We start from the raw sequence: 24296 nt of genomic DNA, 5'->3' as shown, positions 1-24296 counted from the left end.
CCCTTCTGGACACACAGTGAGTACTCACTGATATCCAGCTGAGTACACATTATATACTCACTCAGCAGGCCATTATCTGACATACAGAAGGTTCTCACAAAATATCTCAGGGCCAGGCACACAGTAGGTGCTTACAGAGTTTATGCACACACAGCAGCCCAGGACTGGACCTGACACACAGTAGGTGCTCACAGAAACTCAGGGCCAGGCACACAGCAGATGTCCACACCACAATCCAGGTCCCCCCCAGCATCTCAGAGCCAGGCACACAGCAGGTGCTCACACAGAAGTCCAGGCCCTGACACACAGCGCATGCCCACAGCCTGACACACAGTAGGTGCTTCCAGAAACTCAAGTAGGTGTCCACTCAGCAGCCCAATTCTTAGCACATGATGGACATGGGTGCTCAGTAAGGAATGTGATACAGAGGCTGCCCCAGAGCTGACCCAAACTCAAACTCACACCTACATTGGGGCGAAGGGTGGAGGGCTGAGGAGCTGGGAAGGGGACAGAAGGCTCTCAGCACCACAGTGGCATGGCCTGGGCACTAGACCCCATGGAGAGCAGTGGCTAGACCAGGTCTAGAGCCCAGGATGGATGAATGTTAGGGAGCAGGACAATGGGGGTAGGGGAGCGATGAAGGCCCTGGGGCAGGGCACTCACTATTCCAGCGGCCTTGGCCAGGTCAGGGTTGTTGGGTGCAAAGCTCCCGCTGTGGCTGGTGGAAACCGTGTTGGGCTTCTTGTTGCTTAGTCCCATGGCATCCATGGACTGGCTGCGGCTCCGGATGACCCGCTGCGAAGGTGGGGTGGGGTGGAGGAGGCACAGGATTCCTAAGCTCCCACCCTCAGGGACACCCAGAAATCCAGGCTTCTGGCTCCTCCCCACCAATGCTGCTCTGAGTGACCCCAGGGAGTCCTTTCCCATGAGGCCACACAAGAGTCGAGTCCATATGGCAGCAAGGGTAGTTTGGGCCTTGGCTCTGCCACCAGTTTGCCAGGTGACCTTGAGCAAGCCACTTACCCCTCTGAGCCTATAAGCCTCTCATGCGGCTGTTGTGAGGACTGCAGGAAATACTGGGTCACAGCCAAAAGCATACACAGAGAACCCTCCAGAAACGTCAGTTTATTCCTTTTAGGAAGGCTTACAGCTTTTCTTCCTCCTTCCCTTGCTTTTCTCAGCCAGTTCTACCCAATGGGGCCGGGTACTCTACATCAACTTTCTCATTTAGTCGTCGGCCCTACGAGGTAGGCACTATTCCTACGCCCTTTCTACACATGCTGGAACTGAGGCGGAGGCAGGTCAGGAACCCAGATGTCAAGCCCAAACCCTTAACTGTGGACTCGGACCTAATCCAGGTTCACTGTCCAGTGCCCACACCATGTGGGATCACTGGAGCCCCCCACCCCCAGAAGACATCCAAGACCCAGGCTCACCCGCCCACCCCTGTCTCCAGAGGCCAGAGGCTGGGCTCTGTCCTCGGGCCTCTTTCTCAAAGAGGGCTGTTCGTGTTAGTGCAGGGCAGGCCTGGGCAGCCAGCTGATCCCCTTAGGTCAGGGGTCGGGAAGCTTTTTGGCTGAGAGAGCCATGAACGCCACATATTTTAAAATGTAATTCTGTGAGAGTCATACAATGACCCGTGTACCTTATGCATTATACAATAAAAATTTGGTGTTGTCCCGGAGGACAGCTGTGATTGGCTCCAGCCACCCGCAACCATGAACATGAGCAGTAGGAAATGAATGAATTGTAATACATGAGAATGTTTTATATTTTTAACATTATTTTTTTTATTAAAGGTTTGTCTGTGAGCCAGATGCAGCCATCAAAAGAGCCACATCTGGCTCACAAGCCATAGGTTCCCGTCCCTTGCCTTAGGTGAGGTGAACTCATGTCTCCAGCTTTGTGGCCTGCCTGGCCTGAGGGTGGGGCCCAACCAACCTGGCTGGGCACCTGGAGGACAGACAGTCCTCCTGCTGTAGGTAGAGGAGCCGATAGCTAAGAAGCCACCGCCTGGGGACACACAGCCTAGGGGAGTTCAGGCACTGTCTGAGGAGGAAAGGACCTCCCTCCCCTGCCTCGCACTCTGGACAACAGTTGCTGAGGTAGGTGGTCAGGATTTTGCATTTTACTTTTGAACTTATATTGCACCAATCTAACGGCTTTACAAATAATTCTCTACACTTGTGTGAGATACCTTGCCATTACCCTACCTAACAGATAAAGAAGTGACAGAAAATGACCAAGCCAGTAAGTGACAGAGCCTAGAACTGTGCTCTCAATACTACACTAAGCCAGAGACAGTGGGTGGGTCACACGCTGAAGGTCACACAGGCCAGGTCCTTCTCCTACTGGACTCCGTTCACACACCCCCTCCAGGACCTTTGTTTTTTTACTTTCATCAGGACAGAGGCCTCCTCCTCTCTTCTCTACCTACTGACACCGCAGCCACCACCCCTGGCACCAGAGACACCTTGTTGCCACCCAGAGGGCTCCAATCTGCAGCTGAACTTCCAGGCAGCTTCGGTCCCCACGCCGAGGCCCTGCCTCCAACCATTAACTCCTCCCTAGACAGTGCCCCACCTTACATTCCCACCCACAAGCTCTACCCGCTCACAAAATACACCTTAAACCCACTTAGAGCCCAAGTCCACAGCCAGCCACGCCCCCACCCAACTCCAACCCGATGAGAGCCCTCATCTAGCCCCACCCCCATATTTGTCCGAAACCCCACCCAAACCACGCCCCCAACTCCACCTGCTGAGCCCGCCTCTAGCCACACCCCCATACCTTGTTCACATCCCCACCCCGGCTCCACCCCAGCCGGGTCCCCGGCTCTCTAGCCCCCGTAGACCTGGCCCTTCACCTTGAAAGACTCGAAGAAGCCGCCGCCACCGCTGCCATTCTCCATCTTGTCCTCGTCGCCACCCAGGCCCATCATGGACTGGCTGTGGATATGCAGTTCCTCGTAGAGGGTCTCAAGGAGGGCAGCCCGTGTCCGCTCCTGTGGGCCAGGCCCAGGCCATGGGGAAAGACCCCAGGGATTAGCCCTTCCTCCCACAATTCAAATCCAGGCCACTTGGGCCCCTCCTTCCCGCAAGCCTACCTGGGCTTCCCTCAGATCCCTCCAAGACCTGGCCTCCTGCCCCCACCCCCACTTTCCCCTGCCCGACAGAGTCCTCGGTGCCAGCCTGCCTACCTCCAGCTCCGCCCCACCCCCGCATTCCTAGAAATGCCTTCCATCCTCCCCCTTGACCCTAGCCCTGCTCACCCGTAAATCCACTCCCCCTATCAGCCCTCCCTAAGGCTGAGGCCTGGTCATGGCTTTTCCCTTCCTAAGGGGCAGGGCTGAAACTCCAAGTTGGGGGAGGGGCTCGGCCTCAAAAGCCCATCCTCACCTCCAGTTTGGCAAACTTCTCTGCTTTGTAGCAGGCATATTCAGCATTGATCAGTTTTGTCAGCAAAAATTCCTGGAACTCTGGCCCCTGGGAAACCCCAGAGTGGAGAGAAGAGAGTGGGTCAGGCGAACACAGAGACCAGGGGTGGGGCCCTAGCGTGGCAGGGACCTAGCGTGTCAGGGACTGAGCTGCACCCTGCTGGAGCCCAAAAGGTGTCCTCTTCATTCCCGGGGCTCAGCTCCCCAGCCCAGGCACCTGTGAGGGCCCCCTCTGTCCTTCATGACTGCCGACCCCTCAGGAGAGCAAACCCACAGATGTAAGGGGTGAGACAGGGTTTCCTACCACCTCAGTCTGTGGCAGACTGAGGCCAAGGCTCTACATGTGGATTGAGAGGTGAGAGAGACATGCCCCCTCGGACATTTAAAAATAAATAGGACTAACTGGCAAGAAGATAACAGAAATGAGGAAAGGCCACAGTCTGCTATGAAAAAGGTAAACAAATGATATATTGTTTTGTGACTTCCTAAATAAAGGTCCGTTTTTCTCAAGATGAACAGAAAAGTCAGGGTGTAATTGCCCAGTCAGGAGAGCCCAGCTGCTCTGACACACAGTAGGGCTTTAGGACCTAGTATGGCAGAATGTGTATCCCCCCCAGTTCCCACCAGTTTAGTTCTACCCATGACTGGGGCTGGGGGCGGCCTCTCACCTTCCTGAACACAGCAGGGTCTGGGAGCGGGGGCCCAAAGAAGGGCACATCATCCCTGGCTGTGACAGAGACCTGGAAGAGAGGGCAGCAGTCCCTGTGAATCTCCACCCCCAACTCGGTCCCCTAATTCCACCTCCCTATCCTGCCCCACGCTGGGCACAGGGCCTGTCCCTTGGTGGCCGAGGTTCAGTGACTGCTGATTGAGTGACTGAACCCCAGGATTTCAGCCAGCCATCCTTGGCCCTGAACTTGAGTGATGGGAAGGGGTGTGGAATCTCAGGAGTCATGAGGGATAATCAAAGGGGAGGAGGCTAACCAGCCTCTGTGAGGGTGGAAATTTGGGGAGCAGAGAGGGCAGGATGGGAATCCCCCATCATTGGAGCAAGAGGGAGGTGTAGAGCCCTCAGGACAGTCCCCCTATCTACAGGCTCAGAGAGGCCTCAGTGAGTAAGGCTGTGCTGTGTCAGGGTTGGCGAAGCCCTGGGAGGCTCTGAGATCACCCACCTTGTAGAGGGGGCCATCGGGCCCGCCACCCTCGGCCTGCACCACCACATAGGCGTGCAGGAAGTTGGACGCAATCATGTCAGGGACAAAGGGCGTGTTCTCATCCTGGAAGACCACAGCGACGATGTCATTCCCGATGTGCCGCTTTCGCTGCAACTGAGCACAGAGCCACAGGCCTTCACCACCTGGCCAGAGGGCCACTGGGCGTGGGGGAGGCTGCCTGCAGGGTGGCGGAGGGCTCTGGGGGAGGCAGGGGGCTCCTCTAAGGATTCACAAAAAAACATGATGAGAAACTTGTCTTATATTATTTTCATTTTCTTAGAATCTTTTGACAGATGAGGACACTGAGGCCAAGAGAGAAGAAGTGATCTGCAAGGCCCTATAATAAGTTAGAGGACGTGAACCCAGGGCTCCTGGTCCCCAGGCCCTGCCTCTCAACCCTTCTCCTGTCTAAATACCCCAAACATGGCCCCTCCTGAACAAGTTCCATCCAGTATAAATTCATGGTGCTAAAATGAACAGAAAATCTTATTAAAAGAAAATAAAATGACAGTAAAGGTAAGATGTAAATATATCCATTTTTCTCACATTACCGTTTTCTCTCCCTGGGGTGGGGGAAGGGGTGGGGGGGAGGGTAAGGCAAGCGGTCTGCAGGGAGCTTAGGACAAGGTGACAGATTTCCAAGCTCAGCACCAGAACACGCCCTGCTGGCCTTTGCAGAAGCCATTTTCTCCACCTGAGACACCCCACCCCCCACTTCTCCCAGCTTCTTTGCAGCCTAAAAAGGCTCTTTATCTGGAAAACTTGACTCCCACCTCTGCCAAGTCTAAGTTCCCCCACATGATCCCACAATGCCCTCCACTCCCTGTATAATTACTAACTCATATCTATTGAGCTCTTGCTATATTAGATACTCTTCTAGCCACTGTATGTGCATCGCTCATTTATGCTCACCTATGAGGTAGGTGCCATTATTATCCCCATTTCACAGATATGGTAACTGAGGCTTTCACAATTTTGTAACAGCTTGTCTCCCCTTCCCCAACTAGAGCCCATAAGTAGGGGGGACTGGATCACTTCCATCTGCCCAGGGCCCACTGAGCCTGATGTAGTGGACACTCAATGGACAGGTAGTGGGGGAAGGAGGACAAGTAGAAGCAGGTGGGTGGATGGGTGCCCAGGCTACCTGCTGGGCGTCCCCTTCTGTGTAGGGCAGCTTGGTGGACACGTGAAACATGATCTCCTTGTTGCGGAAGTTGCAGTACACAGACTCGGTCCCCGTCTGCCCGTGGGTCACGTCCAGGCCTCCTCGGAACCTGCCCCAGGTCCCCCAGGCCACGGCTCAGTCTCCAGCCCCGGCCAGGCCTTTATGGGGCCAGGACGGGGACTCCCTCCCTGCCCAAGGGCATGGGTCAGATTGTACACTGCTTATCCCCTAATGCTTACCCCTTAAAATCCTGCAGTTTGACCTTCTGGCCAAGAAATTCGAGGAACTCCACGAAGGCAGGGCTTTCCTCATTGGTACTAAAGAGTTCTTCCTCGGAGGTCTGGGGACACACAGAGGGCAGAGGTCATGGAGTTAGGGCTCCTGAGCTGCCCCTTCCCCACACCCCAGAGATGCCTGGAAGGAGGACGCCTGGCAGCCCTGGGAAACTGAGTCCCTGAGGAGGTACACTCCCTGGCAAAGGTCTGAGGTCCCAGATACATGGCCAGGTAGGTGGGGGAGCAGGGAGGAGTAGGTGAGCACACCTGCCCAAGCTTCTGATAAATGACTCCAAACTTGAAGTTATTGCTGATAACATGTTCATCAAAGGTGACGATGAGCCGCGAAGCCTGGGGGGAGAGGGCAATGGCTGAAACAGACTGCTTCTTCAAGGTGCTGTTTGCTGCTCCTACGTGCCAAGCACTGTGCCTGGTACGCCTTGTGCATCATCTCGTTTAATCCTCAGGACAGCCCTGGCTGGTTGGCTCAGCAGTAGAGCATCTGCCCGGCGTATGGAAATCCTGGGTTCGATTCCCAGTCAGGGCACACAGGAGAAGCGCTCATCTGCTTCTCCACCCTTTCCCCTCTCCTTCCTCTCTCTCTCTTCCCCTCCTACAGCCAAGGCTCCATTGGAGCAGAGTTGGCCCGGGCGCTGAGGATGGCTCCATGGCCTCTGCCTCAGGTGCAAGCATGGCTCTGGCCGCAATGAAGCAACGCTCCAGATGGGCCGAGCATCACTCCCTGGTGGGTATGCTGGGTGGATCCTGGTCAGGTGCATGAGGGAGTCTGTCTGACTGCCTCCCCACTTCTAACTTCGGAAAAATACAAAAAAAGAAAAATCCTCAGAACCGGCCCATGAGGGAGACATTCCTGCTTTTCCCATTTTACAGATGAAAAAACCAAGGTTCAGAGCTTCAGTAACTTGTCTAAGGTCAATAGCTTGCAAGGCAGAGTGGGGACTTGAATTCAGGTGTGTTGGATTCCAACCTCAAGCTCATTGCTCCTGAGTTTTGCCTTTGAGCCCCCACCCCCACTCCATTCTACAATATCCAGCTCCCTCCTTGGCTCCTCTATAAACCCACCTCATTAATCTAGAACAGGCCAGTCCCACTGACATGCAGTGGACCTTGAGGCTAGATCCTGTCCTCACCTTGGGCCGCAGTTTCCTCTTCTGTGACTGAGAGATGGAATCTAATCTCTGAGGCCCCTTCCCTCAAGAACCTTCCCTGGCCCACAGCACCTCTCAAGGACTACATCTTGCTCTAGAATGCAGTCAGAGCAACATGTCTTTCAAGGCCTACTTCTTTCAGGAAGCCCCCCTGGCCTCTTGAAGACAGAGTCACTACCCTTTCCTCACATTGTCACAGCACCTGGAGATGCAGCTGCTGTCTGTGGGCACCATTTATGAAGGTGTTTGTGTTATTCTCTCCCACCAGGCCCCCTCTGGGGTCAGAGAGAAAGGCCAGTGAGTCCCCTGGCTCAGGAGCACAGGTCGCCCTTGGGAGGGTTGCCAAATTACAGCGAGAGTTTGCAGAGGTAAGGCATGCCTCCAAGGCCAACAACACTGGGTGTAAATGCAGCCCTTTGTTATCTGCTGGGCATCCCTGGGTAAAATACAGAACCTTTCTGGGCTTCTGGTTCCTTTTCTGCAAACTGTGGACTTGGCAGGCTTATTATAGAGATTAAATGAGAAACTGAGGAAAATATTCTGCACACAGCAGGTGCCCATCAATGCTCAGTCCCCCAGTCACCCACCTACTTTCAGAAACCAGGGCCCAGACCCAGCTGTACCTTGGGGTAGAGCACAGGATAGAACCGGTCCACGTTCACATCTTCACACACCAGCTGCAGGAGGAGATAAGGGGCCGCCTAAAGGTGGGGCTGGGAGGGGGGTGGGGCCTCTGGGTCTCCCAGGCCAAGGTCCAGGGGGCACAGTGGAGAAAGGAGAGGGGACAAACAAGGCAGAAGCAGGACTGAGGGCTCACTGTTGCTCAGAATGGGGTAAAGAGGACTGGGGTCTCATTTCCAAAAGTGCTCCAAAACAGTGCCAGGACGCACAGGCAGGGGACAGGGTCTCCCGCACAGGGGCATCATGGGAACACGTGAGAGGCAGGGCCTCCAAGATGGTGCTGCAGGACGCAGGGCTAGGACCTAGCTAAGGAGGAGGGTGTGCTAAGGCCAAGCCGTAGCCCCCAAGCTGTGTGCCCACCTACGGTATCCAAAGAGAGCCCAGCACGAAGGAGCAGAGGCCTCACCTTTGCCATCTGGACCACATTGGGGAACTCGGTGAGGCAGGAGATTGGGATGACATCATGGTATGTCCGGCATTTGGTCCTGGGAGAAGAAAGCCCACGATCAGGGGCTTTCTAGGGGCTAGGGTGCGGGAAAGGGAGGCAGGAGCCCCTCCACACAAAGTAAGACTCCAGCAAGGACCACTGGTGATGATGGGAGCCAGGCCTGGCTCCACACTAACATGCTGTGCAACCTCAGGCACACCCCTGGCCCTCTCTGGGTCTCGATTAGAAGACTAGGTAAAATGAGATGGGTTTTCAGATTATAAGACCTCAGCCCTCCCTACTGTCAAAGGGCCCCTCACCCGCCCCTCACCTGAGCAACAGCCGCAGGTGCTCCTGGTCCCCGATGACATCATACTTGAGTGAGAAGACAAGGTGGCCCAGGGCAGTGTCCAGTGAGTAGTAATTGAAATGCTCCTGTGGTGGGAGGTGAGGCCAGGGGAGTGGGTGAGGCTGAGCTCGGGGTTTCTGGAAACCAGACTAGAAAGCCAACTCACTCCTAGATGGGGGTTCTTCACCAAGCTGCAGGTGTCACCGCTAACAGACTCTGCACCAGAGAGACCTGCCTTCAAATCCCATTCCCCACCTGCCTGCTGAGTAGCCTCAGCTTCCTAGTCTATAAAACAGGAGGGAGGCCACCTACCTGTGGGCTGGTGGCAGGGACTGAGATCAAGTGCCTGGCACAGAGTAGGTGGTCAGTGAATGTTTATAGAAACCTCGGCTCTCTGGGTTCTCACCAAAGTCAGGACCACATTTGCATCTCCATGTGTATCCCAGCCCTGTCCTTTTCTGGGCTGAGCACACAGTAGGGGCTTAATAAAAAAGATGTTGACTGATGGATTGCTCAACCTTTGGCCCCTGAAGCCAGGGCCTGTGAGAAACAGGAAGTGAAACATCTAGTGAACTCATTGGGTGGCTGACCTGGCAGGTTCTCACCCTCCTGCCTCACCTGCAGAAACAGCAGCAGGTTGGGAAGAAATAGAAGAAATACCCAGAGGGCACAAGGGAAAGCTGCTGCAGGGCTGGTATCCCCAGACAGGAGCCCAGGGCTGGCACCTCCAGGTGGGGAGTACCAAAGCCACGGGCCAGGAGCACCAAGCGATCACACACCAGCCTGGCTTTGGGCTCCCTCCTGCCAGCCTCGGCTCTGGAAGTGGGGCTGCCTCCCCAGCCACACCTACCCCAGGAGTCATCCGGGAAGTGAGTCCTGTTTAAACATGAACACCTGTGCTCAGAGGGCAGGAGAAGAAAGTGGCAGGGGCCCAGGGATGCGCCCCACAAATCCACAGCTCAGGGAGAGTCTGGGTGCACCTGGGGCAGAGTCCCCCTCAGCCCTGCCTGGGCACAGAGTGGCGGAAACCCCCAAATGCTCGGCACCATCTGCAGAGCAGGAGATGCAGGCACTTGGCAAGGAGGGCTGCCCAGGTCCTCAAGCTGGGGGGTTTCCCTATACCTCCTGACTAAGCCCAGAGGATCCTCCCCCTGGGATCCCCTCCTCTCTGTGTTTCTATCCTGACTCTGGTCATCATGCCTCTCTGACCTCCCAACCTGCACCTCCTCAGATCCTTCTCTGCTCAAGGCATTTGTTCTATCACTTGTCACTCCTTAGCAGACTTTTCCGAGTGCCAGTTGTGTGCTAGGCTCACCCAGCCCCCAGATGCCACCACCCGCAGCCCCAGCCAAGAGCCTCTGGACAGTGGGTAGCAGGACGCAGGTCTCTCCGCCCGCATGCTCGGCCTGGAGGTGGGGCCCTAAGCCTGACCCGGGGCTGCGAGTTTAGTCTGTCCCAGTGGGTTCCACCCCTTTCCCCCCAACCCCAGCACTAACAGCCCCAGGGCCAGGCCTTCAGCTCAGACTGAGGTCACACAGCTCCCAACTCCCCAAGGAATCACACCTCCTCCCAACACATACATGTGTACATGTGCAAGCACACGCCTGGCAACATGACCCCTCCCGTAATATGTCTTTTAAAAATATATTTGACATATAACTGTATAAATTTAAGGTATACAACATGCTACTTTGACATATTCATATACTGTAACATGATTGCTGTTGTAGTGACATTTGCCACATTACATAATTATAGTACAATATTGTCCATTCCCATAGCGTGTCTTAGTAGAAGATCAGCCAGAGCGAGGTCCAATTCTCAGCTCAGTAATTCTGTGACCTTGACCAAGTTGCTTTACCTCTCTGAACCTGTTTCCTCTTCTGAAAAACTAGGACCCTGATCTCACAGAATCAGTAAGATATAATAATAACAGCTAACATTTATTAAGTACGTACTATGTGCCAGGCATGGTTTTCTACGCCCTAATATACGTTTATTACCTCATTTTTTTTAAAGATTTTATTTATTCATTATAGAGAGGGGAGAGAGAGAGAGAGAGAAAGAGAGAGAGAGAAGGGGGGAGGAGCAGGAAGCATCAACTCCCATATGTGCCTTGACCAGGCAAGCCCAGGGTTTTGAACCGGCAACCTCAGCATTTCCAGGTTGACGCTTTATCCACTGCGCCACCACAGGTCAGGCTATTACCTCATTTTTATAGATGAGAAAACAGGATCAGGAAGGTTAAAAAACTTGCTCACGGTCATACCATTAACAAATGGTAGAGCCGAGATTGCCACCTACGCCTCAAGACCCTAGGTCCCACACTACAATCTGTCACCTCAGAGTAAACTGATGTAGAGATAGCACCAGGGGAGGAACCTGGCACACACACGGTCCAGTGTGAGACCTCCCCTCCAGCTCCCACAACCTTGCCCAGGAACTCGTGTGGAATACCGCTGGGTGACACTCTAATAATTTGTGACCGGGCAGGGTCCCTGCTCTGGGGCTGGTGATGGGGTGGGGGTAACATCAATCCAGGTCACACATGACACTTCTGTGTCTTCCATGCCCCACCTCGGTCCACCTGAGGGAAGGGCCTGGGTGTGCTTTGTTTGCTGCTACACATCTGGTGCCGTGCACAGGGCCAGGCACACAGCCGCTGCTCATTATTTGCTAACTCCCAGTGAGCCTTACTCCATGCTAGATGCCATTCAAAACCTTTTACAAGCATCCTGTCATTAGAGTCGTGTGGCAGCCTTATGAGATGGGTATCATCACTAGCTCCATTTTTACAGGCACAGGGAGGATAGTGACTTGCCCACGTCCCATGCAGTAAGTGGCAGAGCCAGGAGGAGGAGCCTGGTAGTGTGTCTGCCATTGAACGCTACACCATGGGACTGCTTTTTGCAATAAATATTTGTTGAATGAATGAGTGAATCTACCATGCATGCTTCCTGAGACTTGGGGCTCTGGGACTGTCACCCAGCCCTAGCCCAAGGGTCCTCTCCCTCCCAGACCCAGCCCTTCAATGCCAGCGGGCCGCCCACCTTGCCAAGGAAGTGCTTCCGGTAGATGCGGGCTGTGGGGTCGCACTCCAGCTTCACCTTGGTCGTGGGCGACTGCAGCGGCTCCGTCTCTGGGGTGCTGCTGATCTCGTGGTTGGTGCCTTCAATCCAGTAGCCCCCAAACTGGGGCAGCAGGATGAGGGGGAAGGGCCCTTCTCGCCCCAGGACCTGAAGGGGAACTCAGCTGAGAGCCACCCACACTCCACCCCACTGGGGGCCCCCAGGACAGCTCCCCAGCTCAGATCTAAGGGGTACAGGGACAACCCAGAGCCTCTGTGGGTCCCAGAGCACATGGAGCCCCACATCCCATTCTCAGAGGATGGGGGTAGGGGCAGGTAGAGGCCTTGGGTTCAAACGGCCTCTGAGCCTTTGGCCTATAAACTGAGCCTCCAGCCCCCCACTGCGGTTAGGCCCCTGACAGGGAGGAGAGTCAGGCACCCTGACTCTCTGTGTGAATGCCTCCCAGGCCTGGAGTGAGGATGGGGTCAGGGCCGTCCAGCTGGCTACCTCGTGGACACTTGGGTAGGGAATGTAGTCCTCTTCAGTCTGCAAAACACAAGGAGGGCCGAGACTCAGCTGGGATGGGTCCGCAGCCTTTGCTTCCAGCGTCCCTACAATGCTTCTCTGCTTGGCCAGCCACCAGGCTGGGCGTATGGATGGCCTATATCCTGATCTCTCCACCTCCCCATCTCACAGGAGGGGCAGGGTTTGCTTTGGGGTGACCCCACGAGGCTGAAGCTGAAGCCGGCGTAGCTCACTGAATGCTGGAGGCCTCTTCTGGGCCTCGTCCCGCCTGCGGAGGCGGCCCAGTGCCTCCCCGGAAGGAAGGGACATCCAGAGCAGTGGTTCTCAGTGCATCAGAATGGCCTAGGGGCTCATTAAACACAGATGGCCTCATGCCACCCCAGAGTTTCTGATGCCCTGGGTGGTGTTGATGGGGCTAAGCTGAGGACCCCACTTTGAAAACTCCTGTCTTAGACAAAGCATCAGGCTTATGCCCATGAACTCCTTTTAATTCTCACCCCTGCAGCCGTGGGCCCACTACCCCAGGCCCAGCCTCCAGGCTTCTTGGATGGCTGGGGTCTCAGATCACCAACCAGAGAACCATATGCATACCTAGGGGGGCTATGCAGTCCCCCCTGCCCAGGAAAATCCAAGAGCCCCCTCACTCTCCTTCAGTCCCAGGCTTCCTGTCAGTCTCATCATGGGAAGGTTGGTGGGGGGCAACCATGTCTCGCCTCCCCCAACCCCCTCAGCTTTCCAGGGAGCAGGAGAGCATAAGCCTCCCGGGTCCTGGGTCTGAGTCTCCCTACAGCCTTCCATCATAACTGGAGAACAGCTGACACAGGCTGTCTTGTGAGGTGCGGGGCTTCGACCCTGAGCTGGGAAGCCAGGAAAGGCAGGGTGGGTTTGACTGGTGAAGACGGGGTGGGGAGGAGCTGCAATGAAGACCTCAGACCTAAAGCAAGGGAGCGGTCCTCCACATCTCAGAATTCCTAGAGGGCCAAGCTGGGCACCCCAGCACCTAGCCCACAGAAGGACTAACTCATGAAAGGGGGTGGGTTCTCTTGGGCTAGCTCCGTGGGTGGCAGCACTTCCCAGGCCCCACCCCCACCCAAGGGAGGGAGTCTGCCCCCCTCTTCTGTCCCTGTCCAGGTCCCCACACCCTTTCGAGAGGCTGCTCAGGAAATGCACGGAAGGATGGGGCCTTCGTGGTTCAGACCTACTTTGAGGGGTGGTGGGAAGGAGCATCGTTGTTCATCCATCCTGCTTCCCTGCAAAGAGAGGGCAACAACACTCCTGTTACACCCCTCCCTCTGGTTATACCCCTCCCATGCTTGCTGCGGGCCACCTCCCTGGGGCTCCCAGTCCGTCCAGTGTAGAAGGGAAAAGCCCACCAATGTGGGATGCTCCCAAGGCAGGGAGCTGGGCTACTCAGACCTCTCTGCAGGGCTGGCCTCCTCCTGCTGGTAACCTGGGCTGTGGGAGGCCGGCGGCAGCAGGGAGGGGCTGGGGGCTTTGTACGGGAATGTCTGCCGCTGGGAGTGGGGGTGGGGGTGGTGTGCAGGTGCCTGCGTGTGAGTGCAGGGAGGTGGGGAGGGAGGCTATTGCATCTACACAGATACGTGTTGTTGAGAGAGACCTGGAGAGGGAGAGGGAGAGGGGGGGAGAGAGGGGGGAGAGGGAAAGAGAGAAGAGAAGGGGAGTGATGGAGACTGAAAGACTAAGTAAGAGAGGCAGAGAAACAGGAAGGGGCAGGAGAGAGGGTTAGAGGATGAACTGACATCAGGGAAAACTCCGGCCGTTTTTCCAAGTCACCCCAGCCCCCTGCCCACCTCCCAACACACATTCATTTGAAAAACAGACAAGGGCCTGGAAGCCCAGGGCTGGGGAGTGGAGGGCAGGCAGGAGTCAGAGGGGAAGGGGCTGCCTGGTCATCAACACCTCCCTCGACCTGCAGCACACCTTCTATGTAGTGGCCCTGGCATCTGCCCCTCCTCCCATTTTATATGGGGTCCTGCAGAGTCTGTGTCGCCTCTCGGGGGATGGAGGATGCTATGTGTATGTGGGGTGGGTTGAAGTGGGGACCCCAGCCGTGCTGGGGACCTACACAGGGATGGTAGATGGGGAGATGAAGTGGGGCCTGGACCCCGGGGTCAGATAGGGAGTTGGGCGCTATCAGTCCTCACCCTCTACTCTGGACAGAGTGCTCCGGACAACACACTGCCCAGGGTTCCTGGGCTGTCTCAGAGAGATGTAGTGCTAGAGATATAGCAAAGGCCCCCCACCCCCAGCCCAGCCCCATCTCTGGCTCCCAGGAGTGGGCAACGGATCCAACCTCACCTGCATCTTTTCAATCATCTCAAACAGATCTGTGTTCTGCAACAGAGATGGGGGAACAAACAGGTCGGCCCTCAGGGTGGTCCAGCTGATCCTGCTGGGCCCCCAAGGCGTCTGCACCCAATCCATCTGCCCAGGTCTCCTTAGCCCTGACCAGCCACCTTGGACCTATCAGCCCAGAGCCCGTGGGGCAACCCATTCCACTCAGTCTCTTTCTCCAAAGGAGGAGGCTGGTGTCTCGGACAGGGATGTCCCCACGTCACTACAAAGTTGGCAGTGCCAGGATCAGCCCGTGTACCCCTCAGAAGAGCCCCCATCCCAGCCCCAAAGAGGAACTCAGCTGGAAACCTCAGAAGGGTCTGTGGTTCCACCCTTCCCCCCACAAGTAGTGTGGGCTGGGAGCCTTTGGGGGAGAGGATGCTGGGATAGCCTGTTGGGCCAACACACATGTGTGAGTCCATACGCACCCCCCCCCACAGACAGCCTCTCCTGAGGCTAGCCAGGGCACACGCAGGGTTAATCGGGCATCTGCCAGCTGCCTTGGCAGCTTCAGCCTCTCCAGAGCCAACTCCCTGAGAGCCTTCCTGGAAGGCGGCATCCTTGAGGCTGGTGGGGCTGGGGGCTGGACCTGGGAAGCCCCCAGAGTCTCCAAGACCGTGCCCCTCCCCCAGTCCCTCCAGGCTCCTGCTGCCCTGTGAGCACACCACCTGAGCTCACACACATGTGCTATGCGGTTATGCACCAGGAAATTCATACTCTTTCTCTCTCTCTTGCTCAAACACACACACACAGGCCTACACACCAATATTTAAACAGTCTCACTGTACCAAAGAAAGCAAACAGACACAAACCCACGGGGTCTGTACACACCAATTCTTAGACTCAAAGCTATATGCTAACCTGCAAACTCCCATGTTGCTGTCCTAAGTTACACAACAGCACACCCACTAACACATACACAGGTCCATGTACAAGAACCACACACACAAATGCAAACCCACCCGCTGTGCACATCTGCACACCAGTAATTTCACATGAAGCTACACGACCACCACAAAACCACCCTCACATCTGCGTGTGGAGACACAATAACAGGCAGGCTTGTTCATGGAAACTTCCGGTACAAAGCCCACTCCCACGTACCTTCTCCATCGGAGTCACACACCCTGTTGTAGCAGACATGACAGACTCAATCCCACAACATTAGATGAATTTTAAGAAAAAGGAAAAGCATGCAGCAACTACAGAATGGCTAATCACCAAGGGTGAGGGGAACAGGTCTGAACCCTACACCGCTTGAGTGCACACCACTCTTCGCTCTCTCTCTCTCACACACATGTAGAGACAGACACATACACAGAGCTCTGTTAAAACGTCACAAGACACAAAAACTCCATGTGAACACTCTGAGGCTCGACCACAGGGGCAAAAGCCACCCCATGAAATGAACTACAGGTGTTCACAGGAGACGCTGACCCATGGTCACTTATGGCTACACTCAACAGTTCTGAGCTTGGACAATACAGTTCCACAGGCAGTCAAAACAAACCAGACACACACCTGCAGTCCAAGTAGACAAACATGCCTGTCAATCCAACACCCTGTACAACAGCAGCACTGGCATCTATGTCCACACAACCTCAGCCCAGCACAACCAGCATAACAGTGATGGGGCGCACTGATGTCCCCCAGAGCACCCCACTTAGGGTGACCTAATATGACCAGGAACAATGCACCGGGAGTCACAGAAACACAACCATGCAACACTGGCACATGGTCTTGTCACCCAGGGTATACACACTGCAACAAGTGACACTCACAGTTACAGACTCACAAGAGCAGCAGACACCTGACACATGGAAGGCTGTGAGCTAAGTGGCCCAGAGCATTATGCAAAGTTACACTGTGACACTCAGATCACCCTAAAGGGGTAAGGGATGGACGTGAAGGTTAGTAAGCGCGCAAGCGCGCGCAAGCGCGCACACACACACACACACACACACACTGTAGCCCTGAGCCACAGTGCCACCACGGGCACTCTTTCGTGGGCAGCGACAGAAAAAGCCCAAGGCCCGGGACCCTAGGGCAGGGGTGTGCCCTGTGGCCGCCGTGGCAGGGTGTCAGCCCCAGAAGCTAACACACCCTCCATGACGGTGCCTCGCACACGCTCCCCAGCTGGGAGAGAGGCTGCCAGGCTTCGAGGAAGTCGGACGGACCCGGCGGCGCCGGCAGAGCCCCGGGCCATCTCACCCGGGTCCTCACCTGCCAGCCGGCCCCCGCGGGCAGTGAGCCCCTCCGCGGGCGGCCGGGGGATGCCAGGGACCGCAGCTGCGCCATCCCGAGCCCAGCTCAGCCCCCGCCCCGGTGGCGCTTCAGCTGGTCCAGCCGGTTCCGGCCCGCGCGCCCCGGCCCGGGCCCCGCAGCGCCGAGCTCCGCGCTCCGGCTCGGGCTCCCGGAGGCGCCCTGCCTGCGCTGGGCTCGCCCGGCGGCCGGGCCCGGAGGGGGCGGGGCGCCAGGTACGGGCGGCGCGGGACCGGGGCGGGGCTGCGGAGATCCGGGGCGGGGACACACGAGACCCCGCCCCCCGGAGCGGTCCGACCTGCGGCCCCTGGACATTGCGCCTGCGCACACTTGCCCGAGTGCTTGAAGGTTTCAGCGCGCTGGGTTCTGTGGCACCCCAAGGATCTCCCCTGTGCTCCCCTATCCCGCCTTCTCTATCTTCCCAGACTTTAGGACCCCTCCTCAGGGCCTCAGGGACAGGGTTCTTAGGACCTGCTGTGAAGCCAGACAGGATGATAAGGAGGGGATTACTTTGGGGACAGAGGACTTTTCTTGAGCACCTACTTAATGTTGGACCCTCAGCAAATCGCATTCTCTCCCCACAGCCCAGGAAGTGCGAGTGTCATGCCCATTTTACAGAAGAGAAAACCTATTCCAAGAAATGAAATATGCTCAAAACCACAGAGCTAGGAAAGACAGAACTAGGAATCCAGGGAGAGGCCTGGGGCAGCTTTCCTTTCCCTCCCCCTCTCCTCCTGTCCCATACATAATGCCTGACAGTGGCTGGCCTGTTCCCTCCCTCCTCCAGACCCCATGCTGTACCAGGTTCAAACTACCCCCACCTCCGTCCTGATTGCCCCTGACCCTAGGGGAAACAGTCACAATGACTGGCAAGGGGCTGCCAAGGACCCACCATACGGAGCGGACTTCAGGTCATACGGTTCTTGCTCTGGCCCTTCTACAACTTGCTGAGTGAACTTGAGTGAGTCCCTGACATCTCTATAGCCCTCAGTTTCCCCATTTGTAAAATACAAAACCTCTGCAGGCCCTTCCAGCTGCCCCTGCATTGTGTCTCCCATTGTACAGTACGAGCAGGGCTGGGCCGCTAAACCAGCACTGACAGATGCTGGGAGAGCGGCAATTGCTTCCTGAACTGTGGCCAAGTCAACACCAGCTGCTTTGGACCCTGCACAGGCAGGACTGTCCACCAGCCCCGTGCCCAGCCTCTCTTCATCCTGAAGGAGCTGTTGGCAGCTGCCTACCACCCTCCAAATCCAGGTCCAAGGGCTCCTGGGAGGAAGGCACCATGCCTTCCTTTCCCCCAGACCTGGCCCTGTGTCAGGCTGAAGCCCAGGGAGCCAGCAGGAACTCCAGAGATATGTGTCCCAGACATGGTGTAGCTTTGTTTTTAATAATTAACAGCAGCAAATATTGATTTATGCAGGCACTTCCAGGCCTGAGCGCTTCCGAGCACCCATCAAAAAGAAGCCAGAGAAATATCCATTCCCACACTGGGAAAAGGCAAGACCTGCTGGTATCACCAGAGACATCTGTGTGCCAGGCAGATGGGACGGGGTGCACATGTGTGCATGCAGCTGTGTGTGTGTGTGTGTGTGTGTGTGTGTGTGTGAGAGAGAGACTGAGATCAGATATGGATGTGTGTACCTGGAGATCCTAGGTGTGCTTGTGTGTTTGTATATATGTGTCTGTACATGCTTACATATGTATGTGTGCAAGTTTCTGAATACATGAGAGACAAGTGATTGTGGCCATGTACGTAAGTGTGGGTAGGTTGTATAAGTACAACTGTGCAGATTTCTGAATCCCCGAGTGAAGAAACCCCTATAAGAGGGCAGCATAGGAGGGTCCTGGGTATCTCAAGTGTGGCTCCTCAATGAAGAGAGTCCCTTCTGGGTGTTCTGTCCTACCCTGGGAACATAATACTGATAATATAGTTCAGCTTCCTGATTTCTACTTTCCAAAGCCTTTCAAGGTCATCACTCAACTGCAAGCTGGCAAGGTGGGTAGAGGAGGCAGCTGTCACCTCTATTTTACAGAAGAGAAAACTGAGGCCTAGAGAGGGGCAGGGATTTTCCCACTGACACCAGGAGATCTGCCCCTCAAACCAATTCTATCAACATTATAAACTGGTGCCCAGTTAGGGTGCTGGGGTGGGGGTGGGCAATGTATCCAGGCCTGGTTCCCTCAGCTCCACCGCTGGTTTGTTGGGTGTGCAGATGAATCAGTCTCTCTGGACCTTCGTTTCCTCCCCGTCAAAGGAGATAATTCACAGACTGTGTCTTGATTCTGGAGTAGGGGTGGGCTGTGCTAGAGGTTTCTACACAAACTAGGTGGAGGCCAGGAAGTCCAACGGGAGGCATCACAGACCTAATACAAGAAGGCCAGCCCCAGGCTTTCTGAGCGGGCAGGACTTAGGGTTATAGGCTATTCCAACCCTAATCTTCCAGATAGGAAGACTGAGGCCTGGGGAGGAGAAGATATGGTCCAAGGGCACACAGCCCCTGGTGAGAACCCAGGCCTCCTCCCAGATGCTCACTTATTGAACCCAGCTGCCATCAAACCACTCCCTTCCTGCTAAGCCCCAGGATCTATTTGGCTCATTTTGGGCTGTTGCTGAGGCACAGAGAACAGAAAAGGGACCCCCTTGGAGGTAGTAGTCCCCAATAAGGACACCATTCTTTGGCTATCTGTCTTCCCAACCTAGGAGAAGAACATGGATAGTCCTTGTAACAGGCCAGATGCTGGGAGAGAAGTTTGGCAGATTCTGCCTCTGCTATTTTCTGTGAGACCTTGGGAAAACTACTTCACCTTTCTGAGCATCTGGATCCTCATCTGGAGAATGCCTACCACCCGAGGTATAATGAAGGAACCAAGAGGCATGATGTCTGTGGACGTGCTTTAGCAACTGTAAAGTGTACTGCAAAAGTGAGGGCTTACGACTGCATTTGAGAGGCCACAAGACCAGGCACTCTGGTCAGACAGCCTGAGTTCCCGTCCTGACCCCATAACATTCTATACTATGTGTCTTTGAACAAGTAACTTAACCTCTCTGAGCCTTGATTTTCTTATCTGCAAAATGGGACTAATAATTGTAGCACACAGTATTTACAATTTGAAGATGAAATGAGATACCGTATTTAAAGTATTAAGTACCCACATGGCCCACCAATAAATCTCAATCAATACTACCAGTTATTACTGGTATTTGACACTCTGCATAAGTTTAATTATTTCTCTCCAAACCAGCTATGACTCCTTGAGGGCAGGTTCTGCGTCTAGTTGATTTCTGGCTGCTTAGCACCCAGCACAAAGTCTGACACAAAGCAGGTACTGCGTGAACATTTGATTTTGATGATAACAGCAGGCTAATTTATAAGGCTTTTACTCTGTGCCAGATAGCATGTATGGGGTGCATTATTGGCAGTTCTCTATTTAATCCTCGCAATAGCCCTGTGAATTAGGTACTGTCATTATACCCAATTTACAGATCAGGAAAGTGATGGCGGTGTTGGTGATGAAAATAAGGAAGAATAGTTGGAACCAGTTTATTCCCAGCTGTTCTTCCCCACCCCCAGCAATGCTACAGACCCCTGTTCAACCTCTGAGACTGTGCTAGGCCCATCCAGGGGTGAGGAGTGCTAGTCGGAACATTTTACCTCTGCCCGGTCATCACTTTTAGGTATCCCTCAGCCCAGGGGGCCTCCAGACCAGGGACAGTGGGGAGGGGGGCACCTACCTTTGGGTAGAGTGAAGCAGTGTGTGGGGAGACGAAGTCCACTTGTGGCAGGTCTAGTGCCTGAGGGAAGCGCTGGCTCTGCCCATTACTCCTCCTTGAAGAGAAGAATAGTCTGAGGTCAGGTAGAGCCCCAAGCTGGGAGATCTGTGAAGTTTGGGAGGAAGAGTCAACCTCAGAGTTGGGGGATGTGAGGGGATAAAGATTTTGTGGAGGAGGGGGTACTGGGTTCCCCAGGAGGAGGAAGAGGAGGAGGAGGAGGAGGAAGTGCTTCCTGAGCAGGGCTCCTAAACAGGCCCCTCCCCCAGGGACCAGCATATGAACAGGGCCTCTCCCCAAGCTCTCCATTAGGCCTCCCTCACACCTTCTCCAGCCAAGAAGACAGTCCACAGCCCATTGGGAAGATAGGTGGCCTGAGGTGGGGGCAGTGACAGCTGCTGTAGATGGCTGAGCCCCTGACCTCGGGATTAGGTAGGGCGCCCCAGCCTCTGTAATAGTGCCTGACACTCATTGGGCCTACTGTGTGCCAGACCCTGCGAGCCTGCTCTCCAGGCCTGAGGGCACAGACTCCTTGCCCGACTGGTATTCCCACTTGACAGACAGGGGCCCAGAGGCATGCAGAGGTCACCCAGCTGGGCTGCAGCACAGCCTGCATCTGAGTGAGGCCTGCCTGTCTCCAAGCCTGGACTCTGCCCACACCACCCCTCCCTGAGGAAAGAAAACAGGTCTGGTGAGGGTGAAGTCAGCCCCTGTCACTCTAAGAAGCCTGCTGAGGAGGCCACCTCCAGGGTCAAGGAGAGGAAGTGCCGCGTGGTTCCTGGGACCCAGGGAGCCCAGGGCTGAGGGAGCAGGCCTAGCTTCCGCTGGCTGCCTAGGGCCACCCTGACGTGGCTGCCCCCCCAACCCCCCCGCCCGCCCAGGTCCCATCAACCAGGAGGATGAGTCATGTAGGCACACAGCTGCTTGAGTCAGGTGGAGCTGGGGCTGCCACACCCCAAGAGGGGACGAGCCTGCAGGAACCTGGCCCCGGAAGGAGACCCTGAGGAAGCTCTGAACCCCTGCTGACTCCCCTCAGCCCTGTTCCTCCAGTAGGAGAAGCACCCCAGAGAGAGTGTCCACAGCCCTGCCACGTGCACGCACGCACGCACGCGCCTCTCCACCTCCCAGGGTACATCTGAAAAGAAGGTCTTGACCCAGAAGGATGGATATGGAGACAGTAGCATTTCCATCCTGTAGCATCAGTGTGGGGGAGGTATTCCCAAGCACTTATCTGCTGTGTGACCACAAGTGACACACTCCTCTCAGCCTCAGTTTCCCCCCCAAATTGTCACAGAGCCTGAGCAGCTACTAGTTATTCACTCAATATACTCTTTGATATTCATTCATTCATAGTAAACTCTGGCTCTGCAAGTTAGGATCTCAGTTAGTATTTTTTGAATAACTGAATGACTCAATGAAGGTCGGCAGTGGGGAGGTATGGAAGGTTTGTGAACCTAAACACAGGCTCCTGTAGATTGCAAGGCATGCTGACATGGGGAGAGACTGGGGGCAAGGGACTAGAGAGAGGCCTATAGAAATGGCCCAGGCAACTTCCACTGTGGCTGCCACAGGGACTCTTCGTTGAGACCTACTGTGTGCTGTAACCATGTCATGCACATTCTATTCTCACTACGGTGCTATGAGGTTGGCATTATTTATCCCGATTATTTATTTGTTTGTTTGTTTGTTTGTTTGTTTATTTTTATCCCGATTTTTATAGATGAGAGAAAATGAGGCTCAGAGAGGGGAAGCCACTTCTCCGAGCAAATGGATAACAGACTCCAAACTTGGAAAGGCCGTGCCTGTGACCGAGCAGAGCCAGGGCCAGCAGGATGGGGAGCAGAGGTGGCCCAGGGGTCAGGACACCCTGGGCTTGAGGCCCCGGCGAGGTTGGGCTGCCTTGGTGGCAGGGACCACTGTCTTGCCATGGCCCTGCCTCCCGAGCGGAGGTTGCTGCCCTAGATGGAGCTGTGCCAATGGTATCCTCCTGACGGTCCCCGTCATGCCCCCAGGCTCCAACAGTGGTCACTGCAGGTCAGCCTGGCAGCAGCTGCCTCCCATGCTCCCCTTCCAGAACCGTCTCAGCTTCTGTTTCTCCATGCCCAGGTGTCCGCCTCACTCAGGACTGTCCATGTTGGCACAGGACCAGGGAGGTCTCTGAAGACAGGGGGGTTCTGACTTCCATCCAGAATCCAGCCCTGAGGCCCCTGGCTCTCCGGTTCAAGGCCGGCCGTAGTCCTACTCCTCACAGGAAACGCCCAGTCTTCCTACCCTCACCGCCAGGCAATTTCACCTAAAAGGTCAGACTGAGGTCCTAAAGGGCAGGGGCAGGAAAGGAATCCGGGACAGGGCAGGGATCGGAAGCTCTGGGCCTTGCCTACCCCCATCATCCCAGCCGTGGGGGATAGAAGGGCAGTAAGAACACACACAGCCAACCTGTGCCTTGCATGACCTTATTTAATCCTCATAGCTCCCTCAGGAGACGGGTATTTAGAAATGGCCAGCTTGATGCATGAGGAAACTGAGGTACGTAAAGGTCCATTAACTTGCCTTACACAGTTCATGAGGCAGAGCAACCATTCAAACCCAGCTTTGTCACTCCAGAGCCCAAGATCTGAACTTCACAGTGTAGGCAGCTGGCCCCATGGACCCTGTCACATTGGAGAGTAATAATCACAGTAGCGACGTGACAGCAGCCAACGCTGATCCAGAATGTACCATGTGCAGGCCCGGTTTCAGCTGCTTCCCTGGCATTAGCTGATCTAACCCTCACCTTTCAGACTAGGGAACCAAGACACAGAGAGGGCAAGTGATTTGTCCAAGGTCACACTGACAGTAAACGTAAGTGAAATACAGAGAGGATTTGAACCCCTGACCATCCAGGTCTAGATGCTGTGCCCTAGTGCTACCTTATACTGCCTCTTAGTAAATAGCAATTTCTCAATAAATACTTCTGAAGGAATGAATAAATTCAGCCTCTCACCTCCCTCCCCATCCCTCTCGCCTCCTCCTCCTCTCAGCCTTCCTCACCTCTCCATCTCTTCCCCATCTTTCTAGCCCACCCCTCCCTACTTTCCCTTCTGCCACGGGAGATCTCCCCCAGCTTGGTCATTCTCCTCCCTCTTCTTGAACTTGAACCTGTCTGTCTCTCCCCTTTCTCTCTTATCACACCCTTGACTCCTCCTGGTCTCCACCATTCCATTCACATGCGGCCCCCTAATCCTCTGTCCCTCCCCACTTAGGACAACCTTCCTGATCTACAGCCTGACCCAGTTTAAATGCTTTGCATTCTTTCTGCAACATGTAGCAGCTGGAAGGTGCCCGGAGCATGCCTTCCCCTGCCATGACCATCGTCATATGTCTGCACAGCGCTCTACAGTTTACACAGGCATCGTCTCATTGGATCACCACAGCAGCTTGGTGAGGCTGGCGTATTATCAACCTTTTTCCAAATAAGAAAACTGAGGTTCTAAGAGGTTAAGTGACAAGCCCAAGGTCATACCCGGGAAAGGGCAGTGCCAAGGTCTGACTCCAGTCCAGGGTTCTACTATACACATCACAGTGGCTCTCACCCCGGGGCCCTCAGTCCTGCCACCTG

General features: G+C 55.2%; 1 protein-coding gene across 4 annotated transcripts in view; it reads right to left on the bottom strand.

The window, feature by feature from the left end:
• The window catches only part of RAP1GAP (RAP1 GTPase activating protein), a 50559-nt gene that overhangs the window by 8286 nt on the left and 17977 nt on the right, over window positions 1–24296 (bottom strand). For all 4 annotated transcript variants that reach the window (XR_010730501.1, XM_066270187.1, XM_066270186.1 and 1 more), the window contains exons 2-17: window positions 20663–20756; window positions 14629–14664; window positions 13512–13559; window positions 12292–12330; window positions 11767–11952; window positions 8699–8802; window positions 8347–8425; window positions 7883–7936; window positions 6358–6441; window positions 6055–6155; window positions 5795–5924; window positions 4609–4764; window positions 4105–4176; window positions 3399–3485; window positions 2867–3004; window positions 664–795 (exon numbers count right to left, since the gene is read on the bottom strand). Coding sequence is in view for 3 of the 4 variants with exons in the window: in XM_066270187.1 (XP_066126284.1) it covers window positions 664–795; window positions 2867–3004; window positions 3399–3485; window positions 4105–4176; window positions 4609–4764; window positions 5795–5924; window positions 6055–6155; window positions 6358–6441; window positions 7883–7936; window positions 8347–8425; window positions 8699–8802; window positions 11767–11952; window positions 12292–12330; window positions 13512–13559; window positions 14629–14664; window positions 20663–20756 (1540 nt within the window). In the remaining variant the exon portion in view is untranslated. The remainder of the gene's footprint in view (window positions 1–663; window positions 796–2866; window positions 3005–3398; window positions 3486–4104; window positions 4177–4608; window positions 4765–5794; window positions 5925–6054; window positions 6156–6357; window positions 6442–7882; window positions 7937–8346; window positions 8426–8698; window positions 8803–11766; window positions 11953–12291; window positions 12331–13511; window positions 13560–14628; window positions 14665–20662; window positions 20757–24296) is intronic.

Source organism: Saccopteryx bilineata, chromosome 3 (assembly GCF_036850765.1).
Source record: "Saccopteryx bilineata isolate mSacBil1 chromosome 3, mSacBil1_pri_phased_curated, whole genome shotgun sequence".
Taxonomy (NCBI): Eukaryota; Metazoa; Chordata; class Mammalia; order Chiroptera; family Emballonuridae; genus Saccopteryx; species Saccopteryx bilineata.
This window is presented reverse-complemented; position numbering and strand designations above follow the sequence as displayed.